General features: G+C 35.1%; 1 protein-coding gene across 8 annotated transcripts in view; it reads left to right on the top strand.

The window, feature by feature from the left end:
• The window catches only part of LOC137635824 (transcription elongation regulator 1-like), a 66,835-nt gene that overhangs the window by 16,498 nt on the left and 32,281 nt on the right, over window positions 1–18,056 (top strand). For 4 of the 8 annotated variants that reach the window (XM_068368253.1, XM_068368259.1, XM_068368258.1 and 1 more), the window contains 6 exons: window positions 976–999; window positions 7,367–7,707; window positions 9,141–9,420; window positions 10,808–10,983; window positions 11,779–11,930; window positions 15,510–15,711. In XM_068368253.1, coding sequence (XP_068224354.1) covers window positions 976–999; window positions 7,367–7,707; window positions 9,141–9,420; window positions 10,808–10,983; window positions 11,779–11,930; window positions 15,510–15,711 — 1,175 coding nt within the window. The remainder of the gene's footprint in view (window positions 1–975; window positions 1,000–7,366; window positions 7,708–9,140; window positions 9,421–10,807; window positions 10,984–11,778; window positions 11,931–15,509; window positions 15,712–18,056) is intronic. The other 4 variants (XM_068368260.1, XM_068368255.1, XM_068368257.1 and 1 more) reach the window with 2 other exon arrangements.

Below are 18,056 nucleotides of genomic sequence, written 5' to 3'. Positions count from 1 at the left end.
AAATACAGTACAATTCTAGTGATATGTTTACATATACGTTTTAAGATATTTTAACCCTTTTACCCCCAAAGGACGTACTGGTACGTTTCACAAAACTCATCCCTTTACCCCCATGGACGTACCGGTACGTCCTTGCAAAAAAATGCTATAAAACTTTATTTTTTTTAAATATTTTTGATAATTTTTTGAGAAAATTCAGGCATTTTCCAAGAGAATGAGACCAACCTGACCTCTCTATGACAAAAATTAAGGCTGTTAGAGCAATTTAAAAAAAATATACTGCAAAATGTGCTGGGGAAAAAATAACCCCCTGGGGGTTAAGGGTTGGAAATTTCCAAATAGCCTGGGGGTAAAAGGGTTAAAAGTACTAGAAAAAGAGTTTGTCATGAATTTATAGGTAGACTAGTTCACACGATGGCATGTAATCAAAAGTGTAACAACCTTATCTACAGTACAATTCTAGTGATATGTTTACATCTATGTTTTAAGATATTTTAAGCACTGGATTCATATCCTGAACTGCTTACAACTTAACCCTTTTACCGCCGGGGTTTTTGGAAATTTCCAACCCTTAACCCCCAGGGGGTTATTTTTTTCCCAGCACATTTTGCAGTATATTTTCTTTAAATTGCTCTAACAGCCTTAATTTTTGTCATAGAGAGGTCAGGTTGGTCTCATTCTCTTGGAAAATGCCTGAATTGTCTAAAAAATTTATCAAAAAATATGAAAAACAAATTTTTATAGCATTTTTTTTTGCAAGGACGTACCGGTACGTCCCTGGGGGTAAAGGGATGGCTTTTGTGAAACATACCAGTACGTCCTTTGGGGGTAAAAGGGTTAAGAACTACATATGATCTTGCTTTTTAATTTTTAAGGGTTATTAATTAAATTTGCCCAACTTTTAATTCATTAAGACCTGTGAATAATTTAGGGTAATATGTTTCTCATTTTTGTTTCCCTTCTTTCCACGTTTAGGATTTGGTCCAGGCTTTGGTTCCGGTGAGCCGATGTTGTTTTAGCATCTATAGGTGTTGTGATAGTAATTAGAACTTTGATTCATCAAGTGGATACTGCCCGTCCCAAACGGCAGTTAGGCAGCGGTTCATATTATCCCGATGTAGGTTACCATAGACTTGATTATTGGGGAAAATAAAATTTTTTCTCTTTGAGTCAACTATATTTTATATAGTGGAGATCATGTTTTTTTTCTTTTCCTGATTTCCGTACAGTAATTGGATTGCTAATTTTATAATTGCCAAAATTTCCATCTTTGATACATAATATATATCAGGTCGCATAAAATTACGATGCCTGAAACCTGAGGCAAGTAAGCTTTTGTACGTTCTAGAGAAAAATAAATCCTATTTGATTTTAAAAATTAATGTATTGGTTGCTTGAGATTATTCCTACAAAATCATAAGCTCTTGAAGTATTTTATAGGAAATATAAGTGACTAGCTTATTTATTTTGCTTTGCCACACAGCTGAAGAAAATCATTTAGCTATCCTCCCCAATTTTTGGAATGTAGTTTTGCGGCACCAAAGATATTTACTATGAGTAATCCCTGGCCCACTCGCTAAATATCCTCAGCTGTTCTGTATCCCTTCAGCTGCCAGCTGTATTGTTTTGGTCCTGACTGCTTCAATTCAGCCCTCTCATTTATGAACGTATCTTTAACCACATTGTTTAAAAAACTTAGACATTGGACTTAATCTTTTGAATAATTTTACAGTCGTAATGGTAATCTAAGTATATTTTCTTAGGGCCTTATCTACTTGGTAAATCAACGTAGCTTATTTACTTTAGTTGAAGCAGTGAATTGGTAGAACTAGTCGTATACATAACCCTTCTAGACTAGGTAGTAAATCCCTAACATTTTACTGGCTGTATCCTTTTAACTATCTGCTCTTGTGTGTCGTATCCTTGTAGGCTTATGTTTTTCAATGGGCTTGAACAAGTGCTTATCTATGCTGGTTTACAAAGAAGTGGTAAGTTTTGATTGTATGGGGTTTAGTGGTTTTTAGCATAATGGATGTCTTGCTTGAAAGGGTACGTGGAGGGGTGAATTGCATGCAGTAAAACCCCGCCTTCCATCGTTAGTTGGTTTCAAGGTTGGATTTCTACTGATTAAAGGGATATATGTGTCTCCTATACACGTACTAAACACACAAAGGTCCTTGTAACCTAATCACAAAGAAGTACTTACAGTGTTCTGTCATTATATAAAATCCCATTAACAAGGCCGGGAAAGACCACTTAACGTGATTTCTATTTTTCCTTTTAATACTTGATGTTGAGAGACGTGGAGTTGGAACCGACATAGGTCGAACCAACGTAAAGAATGAATTACTGTACAAAAGTTGTTGGTTTTTATTTATGTATACTAATTTTCATAGTTAACTTTTAAGAGGTTTCTTTAAATAGGATTTTTTTCCATTATAAATATGTATATTTTGCAGAATTAATGTTCTGTATTTAATTTTTGTGTGGCATTTTTATGTTCTTGAGTATTAGTTTAGCTTTCGTGAGGATTTTTATTGTAGTTCTAATTGCATATAATATTACTCTACTGTATACATTTATAAGTGCCGCTAATTATATTATTTTACCTTATAATTTATTAGGTGTCGACCATTTTGCATAGTAATGTTTTCCAGGCGGGGAAGCATTCATCCTTCAGTAGATGTGTATTCTTTTTTTCATTATTGAAGGAAAAAGGATCTTGGTGCAAAAATAAGAGGAAGGAAGCAAAATAGCTTAAATTTGGCCTTTGCCAAGCCAAACTGCACCCTAGGGAAAAGATGGTACCTTTACTTAATCCAGTTAGACATTTTGCCAAAAGACTAAAAATTTAGTGTTATGGAAATTTGGCAGTAATTAATAGGGCTGTAGCTACTACAAACACATTTTGCCAAAAGACTAAAAATTTAGTGTTATGGAAATTTGGCAGTAATTAATAGGGCTGTAGCTACTACAAACACATTTTGCCAAAAAAACTAAAAATTTAAGAGTTAGGGAAATTTGGCAGTAATTAATAGGGCTGTAGCTACTACAAACACATTTACCTAATGAAGTTAAGGATTTAGCTATACAGTAATCAGTAGCTCTGGAGCTACTACAAACACATTTACCTAATGAAGTATCATTACTGATATGTGAGGGAAAATGTGTTGAGAGAGGGAGATGATGCTTGAAAACAACCTTCTTAAGTGCCAGGCATTAGATGGCCAATATCAGCACTGTAGCTAACAGCAGTTGAGAAGAGGTAGTGGCTACAGTTTTGACTCGTCCAGTTTGTTTATACCTAAAGAATGCAGCAATTATCTCTATCCCGTTTGAGAGTAGGATAGAATGTGAAGTGAGGATATTTACAAATACAGAAAGTCTTCAGCTTACAGACTTAATAGGTTCCTAAAAGCTGTTTGTAAGTCAAATTTCCTTTAATTTCGGCATAGGGTAGGCTTCACCTAGCTCGCATACCTACGACTTTCAGCTGCTAAAGTCAACAAATAGTCCTGTTTAATATTGCAAATGTCGTCTTGCTTAATGCTTCAAGTTATATAATGGTTTATTACAACATATCATTGTGAACTTGTGATACAATATGTTAGATTAATTAAGTAAAATTGTTTGTATCTGAAAGTTGAGGACCATATGTAAATATAAATTAGATACAGGAAAGGTATTGCTGTCGCAATTCTTTATGTATATGGATAATATTTATATAGATGTAGACATAGATAAATAGTCCAATATTAAGCAAGGTAAAGGTTCCTTTATGTGAATACAAATTAGGGAAATTAAATTTCACAGCTTTCTCAGATTTTCAATCTGATCTCTTTGTTCTGTCTATGGGTACTTAAGTCTTTCGAGACATTTTTGTCCTTGTGAAATCCATTGCATAAGTCGAGGGATTTATTTTAGCGGTGTGTAGATTAATGTAATCTTTACCAGCATGAGGTGGCTTTTTCTCATTTCTTTTGAAGAGCCAAATTTGGATTTTAAGAGCATGTTTGGTATCCATGTCTGGCTTTTTTTTTTTTTTTTTTTTTTTTTTTTTTTTTTTTTTTTTTTTTTTTTTTTTTTTTTTTTTTTTTTTTGTCTCAGAATTCAGGGAAGGTAGGTAGAAATGTTTAGAAACATTATACAGTTGTATTTTGGTGAGGGTACTAATAAATACAGTAAAAGAAAAAATACTATAGTCAATTTCTTTTAGCGAGGCAGATTTGCACCGACTCGCAGCGGTGCCCTTTTACCTCGGAAAAGTTTCCTGATCGCTGATTGGTTGGACAAGATAATTCTAACCAATCAGCGATCAGGAAACTTTTCCGAGCTAAAAGGGCACCGCTGCAAGTTGGTGCAAATCTGCCTCGCTAAAAGAAATGGACTATAGTCAATTTAGTCTTAGGTTACTTTGGCAAAACTTTATGACGTAGTGTCATGTTCTCAAATTTTTATATATAGTTTGTATTATATACAAGAATTTTTGTACTTTTTTATATATACAAATATTTGACCTTATTTAATATATTAGTGCTTGGAATTTGATGTGAAAATGTACAAAACATGATAGTACTCATTAAGGTGGGGATGTTAATAACATTTTAATAATCCACCGTTAATGTAGTACTATAGTCTACATGTGGAAGGATGAATTTTATCCTAATTTTTTTCTAATCCACATTTTAACAGTGTTTTATATCTTGAATTCATTCCAAATTTTATATCAAGTAGAGCCAGAGAAATATGAATATTATTTTGAAATTTAGAATTATGCTCATTTGGTAATGACTGGATTATTTTGAGGGGACTTGGTATAATATGTAAGGAGGATTTCATGCAATAGGAAGATTTTGTCTTGATAGACTTCAGGAAGATTTTATTTGTCTTGCTAGACTTCAGGAAGATTTTATTTGTCTTGCTAGACTTCAGGAAGATTTTATTTGTCTTGCTAGACTTCAGGAAGATTTTATTTGTCTGGATAGACTTCAGGAAGATTTTATTTGTCTTGTTAGACTTCAGGAAGATTTTATTTGTCTTGCTAGACTTCAGGAAGATTTTATTTGTCTTGCTAGACTTCAGGGAGATTTTATTTGTCTTGTTAGACTTCAGGAAGATTTTATTTGTCTTGCTAGACTTCAGGAAGATTTTATTTGTCTTGTTAGACTTCAGGAAGATTTTTTTGTCTTGCTAGACTTCAGGAAGATTTTATTTGTCTTGTTAGACTTCAGGAAGATTTTTTTGTCTTGCTAGACTTCAGGAAGATTTTATTTGTCTGGATAGACTTCAGGAAGATTTTATTTGTCTTGCTAGACTTCAGGGAGATTTTATTTGTCTGGATAGACTTCAGGAAGATTTTATTTGTCTTGCTAGACTTGGGGAAGATTTTATTTGTCTTGCTAGACTTCAGGAAGATTTTATTTGTCTTGATAGACTTGAGGAAGATTTTATTTGTCTTGATAGACTTGAGGAAGATTTTATTTGTCTTGCTAGACTTCAGGAAGATTTTATTTGTCTTGCTAGACTTCAGGAAGATTTTATTTGTCTTGCTAGACATCAGGAAGATTTTATTTGTCTTGATAGACTTCAGGAAGATTTTATTTGTCTTGTTAGACTTCAGGAAGATTTTATTTGTCCTGTTAGACTTCAGGAAGATTTTATTTGTCCTGTTAGACTTCAGGAAGATTTTATTTGTCTTGTTAGACTTCAGGAAGATTTTATTTGTCTTGCTAGACTTCAGGAAGATTTTATTTGTCTTGCTAGACTTCAGGGAGATTTTATTTGTCTTGTTAGACTTCAGGAAGATTTTATGTCTTGCTAGACTTCAGGAAGATTTTATTTGTCTTGTTAGACTTCAGGAAGATTTTTTTGTCTTGCTAGACTTCAGGAAGATTTTATTTGTCTTGTTAGACTTCAGGAAGATTTTTTTGTCTTGCTAGACTTCAGGAAGATTTTATTTGTCTGGATAGACTTCAGGAAGATTTTATTTGTCTTGCTAGACTTCAGGGAGATTTTATTTGTCTGGATAGACTTCAGGAAGATTTTATTTGTCTTGCTAGACTTGGGGAAGATTTTATTTGTCTTGCTAGACTTCAGGAAGATTTTATTTGTCTTGATAGACTTGAGGAAGATTTTATTTGTCTTGATAGACTTGAGGAAGATTTTATTTGTCTTGCTAGACTTCAGGAAGATTTTATTTGTCTTGCTAGACATCAGGAAGATTTTATTTGTCTTGCTAGACATCAGGAAGATTTTATTTGTCTTGATAGACATCAGGAAGATTTTATTTGTCTTGTTAGACTTCAGGAAGATTTTATTTGTCCTGTTAGACTTCAGGAAGATTTTATTTGTCCTGTTAGACTTCAGGAAGATTTTATTTGTCTTGTTAGACTTCAGGAAGATTTTATTTGTCTTGCTAGACTTCAGGAAGATTTTATTTGTCTTGTTAGACTTCAGGAAGATTTTATTTGTCTTGCTAGACTTCAGGAAGATTTTATTTGTCTTGCTAGACTTCAGGAAGATTTTATTTGTCTTGCTAGACTTCAGGAAGATTTTATTTGTCTTGTTAGACTTCAGGAAGATTTTATTTGTCTTGCTAGACTTCAGGAAGATTTTATTTGTCTTGTTAGACTTCAGGAAGATTTTATTTGTCTTGTTAGACTTCAGGAAGATTTTATTTGTCTTGTTAGACTTCAGGAAGATTTTATTTGTCTTGATAGACTTCAGGAAGATTTTATTTGTCTTGATAGACTTGAGGAAGATTTTATTTGTCTTGATAGACTTGAGGAAGATTTTATTTGTCTTGATAGACTTCAGGAAGATTTTATTTGTCTTGCTAGACTTCAGGAAGATTTTATTTGTCTTGATAGACTTCAGGAAGATTTTATTTGTCTTGCTAGACATCAGGAAGATTTTATTTGTCTTGATAGACTTCAGGAAGATTTTATTTGTCTTGTTAGACTTCAGGAAGATTTTATTTGTCTTGTTAGACTTCAGGAAGATTTTATTTGTCCTGTTAGACTTCAGGAAGATTTTATTTGTCCTGTTAGACTTCAGGAAGATTTTATTTGTCTTGTTAGACTTCAGGAAGATTTTATTTGTCTTGCTAGACTTCAGGAAGATTTTATTTGTCTTGCTAGACTTCAGGAAGATTTTATTTGTCTTGCTAGACTTCAGGAAGATTTTATTTGTCTTGCTAGACTTCAGGAAGATTTTATTTGTCTTGCTAGACTTGGGGATTCCATGTGAGGTATGGAGAATTAGTTTTTGTTCTTCCAAGTGACGTCTTGCAACACATAGGTAATTTTAAGCATAATGTCTTGTCTTTACTTAGACCAGCAAATGTTACGACATTGTATCTCGTCAGGTTTCGGTCCCGGTCCAGGCCCCGGCTGGAATGGTTACCACGGACCGGGTATGCCCCCCGGACCTCCAATGGGGCCTCCCGGTTGGGGTATGCCACCCCCCGGAATGGGTGGCATGCCGCCCCAAGGGGGAATGCCAGGCCCCGGCCCGGGTCACATGGCTGACCACCAACAGCCGCCCCCACAGCAACAACCTCCGCCTCAGGTGCAGCAACAGCAGTCGTCTCAGGCCCAACAGCAGCAGCAGCCTCCGCCGACCACGCAGCAACAGCAACAGCAACAACAGCAGCAGCAGCAGCAACCTCAACAACAGCACGATGCTGATGGTCATGGGGGACCTGAGGTAGTTATTTCACGATTAATTTTGTTTTGTTTTTGTTTACTATTTATAAACAAATAAAAACCATTCTATCCTTGGATATGTATTAAAGACTGTGTTATATTACTGTTAGTTGTCTGCTGTGCTTGTATTAAATCAAGCGATGGGTATATGCAAGGATAAAGGTTAAGTAGTCTGCCACTATATACATCCAAATGGAAAGTGTTTGCTGAAGTTATTTATATTTTACTTTAACAATGCTTATAAAATGATAGGGACCAACCTCGCTCTATATCCAAAGGGCTTTTAAGAAAGTTAGGTTTAGATATATTATGGAAAGACCAAAATAAGAAGAGGGTTTTGTCATTGTAATACAGCATTAATTAACCCTTTTACCCCCGGGGTATTTGGAAATTTCCAACCCTTAACCCCCAGGGGGTTATTTTTTTCCCAGCACATTTTGCAGTATATTTCTTTCAAATTGCTCTAATAGCCTTAATTTTTGTCATAGAGAGGTCAGGTTGGTCTCATTCTCTTGGAAAATGCCTGAATTCTTTCAAAAAATTATCAAAAGATATGAAAAATAAATTTTTATAGCATTTTTTTGCAAGGACGTACCGGTACGTCCATGGGGGTAAAGGGATGGCTTTTGTGAAACGTACCAGTACGTCCTTTGGGGGTAAAAGGGTTAAGAAAGTTAGGTTTAGATATATTATGGAAAGACCAAAATAAGAAGAGGGTTTTGTCATTGTAATACAGCATTGATTAAATGGTGTGGACTAGAATGTATACTTCCAGTACATACAACTCAAAGAAACGATGGTCCATCGCAAGCACAATACTTTCCATTAGCCTGCTTGAACTGTGAAGTTAGTAGGAGATTTGTAGGGAAGGTCAGATTGTGAATTTTGAAGTAACTGATAGGAGATGTATCCAAAACTTAGAAAATGAACAAATCTCAGTTGTGGTGAAGGTTTGGCCCCTTCATGGATTGGAGAAGGGATAGTCAATGAGGTTAGAGAAATATTAGATACAGAAGTTAACCCTTTTACCCCCAAAGGACGTACTGGTACGTTTCACAAAAGCCATCCCTTTACCCCCATGGACGTACCGGTACGTCCTTGCAAAAAAATGCTATAAAAATTATTTTTTTCATATTTTTGATAATTTTTTGAGAAAATTCAGGCATTTTCCAAGAGAATGAGACCAACCTGACCTCTCTATGACAAAAATTAAGGCTGTTAGAGCAATTTAAAAAAAAATATACTGCAAAATGTGCTGGGAAAAAAATAACCCCTTGGGGGTTAAGGGTTGGAAATTTCCAAATAGCCTGGGGGTTAAAGGGTTAATGAGTGAAGAGTTGTCAGATTAAAATTCATACTAGAAAGCTCTTTTTCTTAGAGAAGTAAGTGACCTAAAATTACTAGTATTATGATAAACGCCAAACATCATTTCAGGGCGTGACGGCTGGTCTAGGCACCACGGCCACGAGCATTCCAGGGACGGAGAGCATCACCACAGCCAGCAGCGGCGCAGTCGTCGTAGCCAACAGCACGACGGTGGTGACCCAGGGCGCGCCTTCGTCCACGATGGACGACTCCAACCTGGACCCGGACCTGGTGGCTCAGGCAGCTAGTTGGACAGAGCACAAGGCACCGGACGGCAGAAGTTATTATTACAATTCCAAGACGCAAGAGTCTGTCTGGGAGAAACCCCAGCCCTTGAAGGACTTGGAAGGTAAGCGGGCTTTGCCCTTCGTCACGGAAGTTTTTTCACATAACTTCATTTGTTAGATGTTGATGGCTAAAGGTTTTGTCGGAGAGGATTTAAATGAGTTTGTTCATTGGGATAAGGATCATGTACTAATGATAAGCATGAAATGATGACCTATTTATTGTCTTTAATAAATTTATTTGTGCTTGATCATTGTTCAATCTGGAGTAGGATTCACATGGAGTCACTGCTGTCACATCATTTCACGTTAAGTTGAACAGTTCATGAACATGATGGTTATTTTAATTAAGGCTAGTACATACACTTCGTTCTTTGTATAACTGCCTTATTCACATAAAGTTCCAGAAAAAACCAACTAAGATGATATTAATAATCATGTAGTTTCTCTATTTGCACTGAATATTATCTAGTTAATTATAAATTTATAACTAGTAGTTATTTATAAGGTCAGTGATTTTAAACAGACTTAATTTTGTTTATCATTTACTTCTTGAGAAAGCCACAAACAAGAGTAGTATATAAAAGTAATACTGAGCTTGCATGCAGTTAAGATATTTCTAGTGTTGCTAATCATCCATTCAGATTAACATTCACCAATATATATATAAAAAGGAAATTTCATCCTGAAACAAATATTTGCAGTGGATTTAGTAACATTTCGTTGATAATGGATTGAGGAGGTGGGATCGTCACGTGCGTGTTTTATAAGTAGAGGTATGTGTTTTTTATGATAACAATCCTTCAATACATTACTACATATAAGTTTTGATGCAACTGACTTTAAAAAGATACTGATACCTCGGTATACTGCATTATACCTGATGTCTGTCTGGAATACAAGAGGAATTCTGCCTGGTGGCAGGTGTTGCCGCCTCTTTTAGTAAAGTGTTGTTTTGGCTAGTAAATTATGCAAGAAAGGCTTTGATATTTGATAGCCTTTCAGAAATTATTTTTTAATTTGTTTTTAGTATTCTTTGCTTTCTGTAACCTGAAGAATGACCCCGTGGTGTACAATGTGTGTGTGCCGTCTTGCCAAGCTTTAGTTTGACAGAGGGTTTCTTTTCACGTTCGGGGGTGTTACCCGGACGGTCGAGGTAGACCCCGAAGACTTCGTAATGTTATTCAAATGCTTCTTTAGAAGATGTACCAGTGGATGTGTTTATTTTTGTGGTAGTCTATATTTCTTATTTGTACATGTTTAATGTAGATTGTTTGTAAATACTCTGGTTCTCTTGGTTTTATAATAAACAGTCCATGTGCTTTTTTGCCCTTCAATTTGATGAATGGTTTGCTGTTGAAAGTTTTACAATAATTACTTACTGGTACTCTTATCATTGCTACTGTCCAATGCCGATGTCTTCGGCGTTTCTAAATGTTCGTTTATTTACAGCTGCCAGGTTGGCACTTGCTCAGGGTATTAGTCTGGGAGTCAACTCCGGGCCCGGCGCTCCGGGCACCGAGTCCGAGGCATCGCAGGACAGCACCACGGCGAAGTTGAACGGCGAGAGGGCGCTGTCTCCGGAAAATAAGGACACCCCGATGGAAGTTGATAATGAAGATTCCAAGGTTGGTGAAGTATTTCTTAATGTATGAAATGTTCTTTGCCCTGCTCTTTACTGCTCTTTTATTTTATAATGGGGTGCTTTCCCAGTTGGACCCCTTGGACTTATAGCATTCTGTTTTTTCATTGAGTATTAACCCTTTTACCCCCGGGCTCTTTGGAAATTTCCAACCCTTAACCCCCAAGGGGTTATTTTTTTCCCAGCACATTTTGCAGTATATTTTTTTTAAATTGCTCTAACAGCCTTAATTTTTGTCATAGAGAGGTCAGGTTGGTCTCATTCTCTTGGAAAATGCCTGAATTCTCTCAAAAAATTATCAAAAAATATGCAAGACGTACCGGTACGTCCATGGGGGTAAAGGGATGGGTTTTGTGAAACGTACCAGTACGTCCTTTTGGGGGTAAAAGGGTTAAGGTTGATGTTATCCAGCTGACTCTTTGGGATGGTTAATCGCCTTTTAATAATAATAAAATATAGGAAGATTTCGAAGGTCTTACGTAATATTTTCATCTCACATCTGCAACTCTTCCTTGTTGCTAACATCTAGCAAAATCAAACCACGATAATTTCATCCCTTGAACAAATTTTGTTAGAATAAATATATTTAACAATTGAAGAAATTTTGAAATATTTAATTTATTTAAGAAATTTTTAAAATGTTTTACATCTCAAGTTTATTTGAAGTTTGTCTAAGATGTCATATCGTTCTATTGCCACCATTGAGTAGCTTCCCCTTCCTATCCTGGCCCAGTTTTCACTAATCCGAATCCCTTTTTAATTAACATTATGATTGAAGTAGGTGTTATTCTTCTTGCAGGGAGCAGAGGCCGACGAACAGAAATCTCAGCAAGATCTTAGTCGGCCAGTTTCCTCGCAGCCGGTGTCCGGCACGCCCTGGTGCGTGGTCTGGACTGGTGACGGCAGGGTATTCTTCTACAACCCAACTACAAAGTAAGAACTTTGATTACATAAGTTTATATTTTTATCTGTGACAGTTTTCTATCTTTTAATCTGCGACAGTTTTCTATATTTCAATCTGCGACAGTTTTTTTATTTTTCAATCTGTGACAGTTTTCTAGATTTCAATCTGCAACAGTTTTCTATCTTTAATCTGCGACAGTTTTCTATATCTTGATCTGTGACAGTTTTCTATATCTTGATCTGTGACAGTTTTCTATGTTTTAATCTGCAACAGTTTTCTATCTTTAATCTGCGACAGTTTTCTATATCTTGATCTGTGACAGTTTTCTATAGCTTAATCTGTGACTGTTTTCTATATTTCAGTCTGTGACAGTTTTCTATATTTTAATCTGCTACAGTTTTCTATATTAATCTGCGACAGTTTTCTATTTTTCAATCTGCGACCGTTTTTTTATATTTCAATCTGCGACCGTTTTTTTATATTTCAATCTGCGACCGTTTTTTTATATTTCAATCTGCGACCGTTTTTTTATATTTCAATCTGCGACCGTTTTTTTATATTTCAATCTGCGACCGTTTTTTTATATTTCAATCTGCGACCGTTTTTTTTATATTTCAATCTGCGACCGTTTTTTTTATATTTCAATCTGCGACCGTTTTTTTTATATTTCAATCTGCGACCGTTTTTTTATATTTCAATCTGCGACCGTTTTTTTATATTTCAATCTGCGACCGTTTTTTTATATTTCAATCTGCGACCGTTTTTTTTATATTTCAATCTGCGACCGTTTTTTTATATTTCAATCTGCAACAGTTTTCTATCTTTAATCTGCGACAGTTTTCTATATCTTGATCTGTGACAGTTTTCTATATTTTAATCTGCAACAGTTTTCTATCTTTAATCTGCGACAGTTTTCTATATCTTGATCTGTGACAGTTTTCTATAGCTTAATCTGTGACTGTTTTCTATATTTCAGTCTGTGACAGTTTTCTATATTTTAATCTGCTACAGTTTTCTATATTAATCTGCGACAGTTTTCTATTTTTCAATCTGCGACCGTTTTTTTATATTTCAATCTGCGACCGTTTTTTTATATTTCAATCTGCGACCGTTTTTTTATATTTCAATCTGCGACCGTTTTTTTATATTTCAATCTGCGACCGTTTTTTTATATTTCAATCTGCGACCGTTTTTTTATATTTCAATCTGCGACCGTTTTTTATATTTCAATCTGCGACCGTTTTTTTTATATTTCAATCTGCGACCGTTTTTTTTATATTTCAATCTGCGACCGTTTTTTTTATATTTCAATCTGCGACCGTTTTTTTATATTTCAATCTGCGACCGTTTTTTTATATTTCAATCTGCGACCGTTTTTTTATATTTCAATCTGCGACCGTTTTTTTATATTTCAATCTGCGACCGTTTTTTTTATATTTCAATCTGCGACCGTTTTTTTATATTTCAATCTGCAACCGTTTTTTTATATTTCAATCTGCGACCGTTTTTTTATATTTCAATCTGCGACCGTTTTCTATAGTTTAATCTGCGACGTTTTCTATAGTTTAATCTGCGACATTTTCTATCTAATCTGTGAAAGTTTTCTGTATTTTAATCTGTGACAGTTGTCTTTGAAACCCTTCGTCCTTTTGATGATAGGATAGTGATAAGAGAATATTCTTTTTACGTGATGTTGTGTATGAATTGGAAGTATGTGTAGGTCAAGATCGTAATGGGTTTTTATTGAACGAATTAAATTCTTTTTAAAAAATCAAGTTGTTTATCAATACAGAAAAACACATGTATGTGTCCACTCATTGCTCTCGTGAATTCCATACACTCATTCCTTATTAAGATATAAACACACCTGAAAATAATGATCTAGGTGAAAAATAAAATTCCACTTTTTTAATCCGGTTATGATAAAAGAAATATTCTGTATTAGATTTAATTGATGGCTTTTCACAAGTACAGTATGATAATTTTAAGAAATTAGCTCCCCAAGAAAATAGTGCTACTGTCACTTTAAAACATTAATGAGCTGTAGTAGAAAATTTTATTATTTAATGTCTCTTACGAATGTGACTTGTTTAGTTTACGTGAAATTCGTGTTGACTGATATTTTGAACACTACTTTTGATAATGGAGAAAGATAAAAGAGGCTGCTGTGAGGGGAGTCCAGATAAAGTAGAATATTATTCTCTGTCAAGTGGTGAAATGGTCATATATGGTTGAAAATTGTCTGTGTTGTTACAAGCGAGACAAAACTATACCTGAATGGGACCATTCTTTTTTCTCGGTCATGGAGTATGATGGCTTTCTTTTGTAAAGTTAAAGAATCAGTTTTATTGTAAATCATCATATACATATACCAAAGGCACCTCCCCCAATTTTGGGGGGTAGCCGACATCAACAAGAAACAAAACAAAAAAAGGGGACCTCTACTCTCTACGTTCCTCCATCCTAACCAGGGACTCAGCCGAGTTCAGCTGGTACTGCTAGGGTGCCAGTATGGCAATGATTCTGGTTATTTGTATTGTATGTACTGTACTGTATTGTAGGTAGCAGCAGTAGGGGACTCAGCAGTATGAAGCTTCATCTGTGGTGGAAATGTGGGAGGTTGGGCTGTGGCACCCTAGCAGTACCAGCTGAACTCGGCTGAGTCCCTGGTTAGGCTGGAGGAATGTAGAGAGTAGAGGTCCCCTTTTTTGTTTTGTTTCTTGTTGTTGTCGGCTACCCCCCAAAATTGGGGGAAGTGCCTTTGGTATATGTATGTATGTACAGTGAACCCTCGCTACTTCGCGGTTCGACCATCGCGGATTCACCACTTCGCGGATTTTTTCCATAACCCATATATATACAGTAATATATATATATATATATATATATATATGTATGCATGTATTTATGTATATATGTAGGTATGTATATGTGTATACATTAAATAAATATATATATATATATATATATATATATATATATATATATATATATATATATATATATATATATATATATATATATATATATATATATATACACACACACACACATACATATATATATATATATATATATATATATATATATATATATATATATATATATATATATATATATATATATATATATATATATCGAAAGTAGGAAGATGTGATGTAGTTCTAAGGGAAAAGTATGAGAAATATGTCTGGGTAATAAGCAAAGCTCTACCTCCAGTTTGTTTCTACATTATGATCAGAGATAAATGTAAACAAAACATTGGTTGCCATTTTTTATCGTGCTTTTTAGCATGTTTAGGAAATGCATGATATAAAATCACCTTTAATATTTGTGCCTGTTTTAGTTTAGGGTACTGTAGTATATGCATTAAGTGTTCTGTACATTAAAGGGTAGTTTGTTAACAGTACTACGTACAAGGGAAGGTTTTAAAAGTCTGAATATACATGTTGAATAAATAGGTAAATATGGTGTCACTACTTCGCGGATTTTCACCTATCGCGGCCGCGACTGGAACCTATCTACCGCGATAAACGAGGGTTCACTGTACTGTAATTAAATTTCTACTCGTAATTCTTTGTTAAACGATTTATTGTTTTTTTTAACAGAACATCAGTATGGGAGAAACCCCCAGACTTGGCAGAGAGGGCAGACGTTGAAAAGATGGTCAACAACCCTCCGGCGGAAGTAGTCGGCATGAAGAACAAGGCCGAGGAGCCCTCGAAGGACGAGCCGGTTTCCAAGAAGCCTCGCACAGAAATCCCTCTGACAACAACTGCCCCACCTGGTCTGCAGCCGCAGATCATAGCTGTAAGTAATGCCAGCTTAGGGCGTCTGTTTTTTTACCCGTAGTTTAGAGCCTCGGCGGAGAAATCTAGCTCGGTCTCTTCGCTTCTCGATTTCAAGATGCGCAAGACCAAAAGACTGTTAATTTCTGTGTATAACTTATATGTGAATGACAAGGCTCCGTTTATAATTGTTTCAACTGCAGAGAATATATTTTTCCAGATGTTCAGTGAAATTTATACTTTATATCAAAATTTGTTGTGCTATATATTATATCAGTTGAGTCTTGGAAATAAATGCCATATAATTAATTTGCTACTGTTTCACCTTTTCTATAACTATGGAGATCTTTTAAAATTGTACCTCTTAAATCTATTAAGCAATAAGTGTAAACGATCATTCTTTTTGGTGAGGTTTGTTTAGGTAGAATTCACTGTTTTCAGGTGTGTATAGAATAATTGCCTTGAAGGGTGTTCTACATAATGGGTTAAAACCATTCAATATAATGGAGAAAGTATTTGAATAATTGATGAAATTGTTGCTCATTTTGTGTCGAATTACATCTTAATTTTAAACCCAAGGGCATTTCATTCGTTTAGCTAAATCCAACATATTTTATCATTATTTAACATATATGATCAATATCTTTTATTTCCTTTTTTTAACATATACGATGACTCTGAGGTTACAGTGAGCTTAAACTTTTGCTATATGCAAGTATATGGATACCTTATAGCTACATTTGTACCTATAGCAAGCCCAGTTAGCAATATTTTAATAGCTAGTATTCGGAGTTTCCTAGCAAAGGAAGGTAGTCCTTAGGATTGACGCGCGTGTCGCAGGACGTAAATGTTACTAGATTGTTATAGCTACTGTATGTCAAAGGCGTTACACTAGCAGTTTTGTCTTGAAGCCATATTTTCGGTCATATATGTATAAAGAAAACCAAGTTGAAGTACTTAAATGAAAAATATTGAAGAATAGGAAGCAACTAATAAAAAATCTTTAGTGGACGATACCTTCGGTATATATTTTTTCGGTGCAAAAACCAGCCCAAGGGAGAACTTGATTCTCTCTCGGAATAAATCTATCCTAATTGGCTGTCTCGGGCCTCCGTGTCTGGCCTTTGACCAATAGGGTTAGGAAGGGGCCTATCTCCAAAGAGGATTGTGGACTAGTCTAATATAATCGGGGTACCAGTTGGAAGGTTAGGGAAAGCTTAAGAGAAGAAAAGATATTTTGAAAACCACGTTTGTATGTAAACAAATATCATTGAGGAAAGTCTCCTATCAGTTCATAATAGGGCAGGTGTACTTTTATGTCATAGTCATTCATGCATAACCAAAGAATTCTTGGAGTCAAGAAATTCCTTAAGATTCAGGCCCATATTGCCGGGGGAAAGTAGTCAAACGTGACAAATTGGTAGAAGGTAACTTGGGGGCTAAATAGTCAAAATTATATCATCATAGTGATTGCACGCAGACCTTAGACTTTGGATAAATTTTGCCTGCTTCATGGCATTGTAGTTATTTAGATAGCTTTTTCAACAAAGTATGAATAGATTGAAAATACCAGATACACTTAAAAGAAGGGACATCTTACTATTTCCAATATATCTGCATCAAAATGCCCACTTACACAACCCTAACACATTTAAATAATGCAGACGTAGTTCAGCTAAGCTGAACTGAACTGAACACCCAGTGTTCAGCAACTGGCTCTTAATGCTATGTTTGATGCTTTTAGTTCAGTACAGGATTCAGTTTCCTCGTGTTTTATATAGAATTTCAATTGGGAACTAAACTCAGTTTTATCAGTTTAGTGATTTATCAACTATTTTGGATGGACTCGTGATGTTTTGAAAACAACACACCTCTCTCTCTCTTTCTTAGATCAACAATATGAATGATTTTGTCAGTTTTCAACGATAGGATTGTTTTTCTCTCCAGAGGTAGTTATATAAAGTGAGCATTACTCTCTTGATTATGGTTGACATTGTAGCCTAGTGCCGAGTGTACGCTGGGAAGTATAATCTTGTTAGATTTCTCGGTCATTTTTTCTGTACGATTAAAAGATTCTCATAGTTCAGCCATTTTTTTTATTACAAATTCCTTAATAAAACATTGTTGCTAAACAAGTCCCTCTCCACGTGTAAGGATTTGCTGATCAGGTGTATTTAAATAATTGAACTAAGTTATTAGGTCAGTAAGTAACCTTTTACCTGTAAAGTAGAGATGGTGATACTACGGAAATTGTTACAAGAATTTTTAGTCAAAAACAAAAAATTTAAAGTGATTATTTACCTACGAAAATTAACCCTTTTACCCCCAGGCTATTTGGAACTTTCCAACCTTTAATCCCTAGGGTTT

The sequence above is a fragment of the Palaemon carinicauda genome, unplaced genomic scaffold, assembly GCF_036898095.1.
Source record: "Palaemon carinicauda isolate YSFRI2023 unplaced genomic scaffold, ASM3689809v2 scaffold180, whole genome shotgun sequence".
Taxonomy (NCBI): domain Eukaryota; kingdom Metazoa; phylum Arthropoda; class Malacostraca; order Decapoda; family Palaemonidae; genus Palaemon; species Palaemon carinicauda.
The sequence above is the reverse complement of the archived record's forward strand: the minus strand, read 5'-3'. Positions and strand labels throughout refer to the sequence as shown.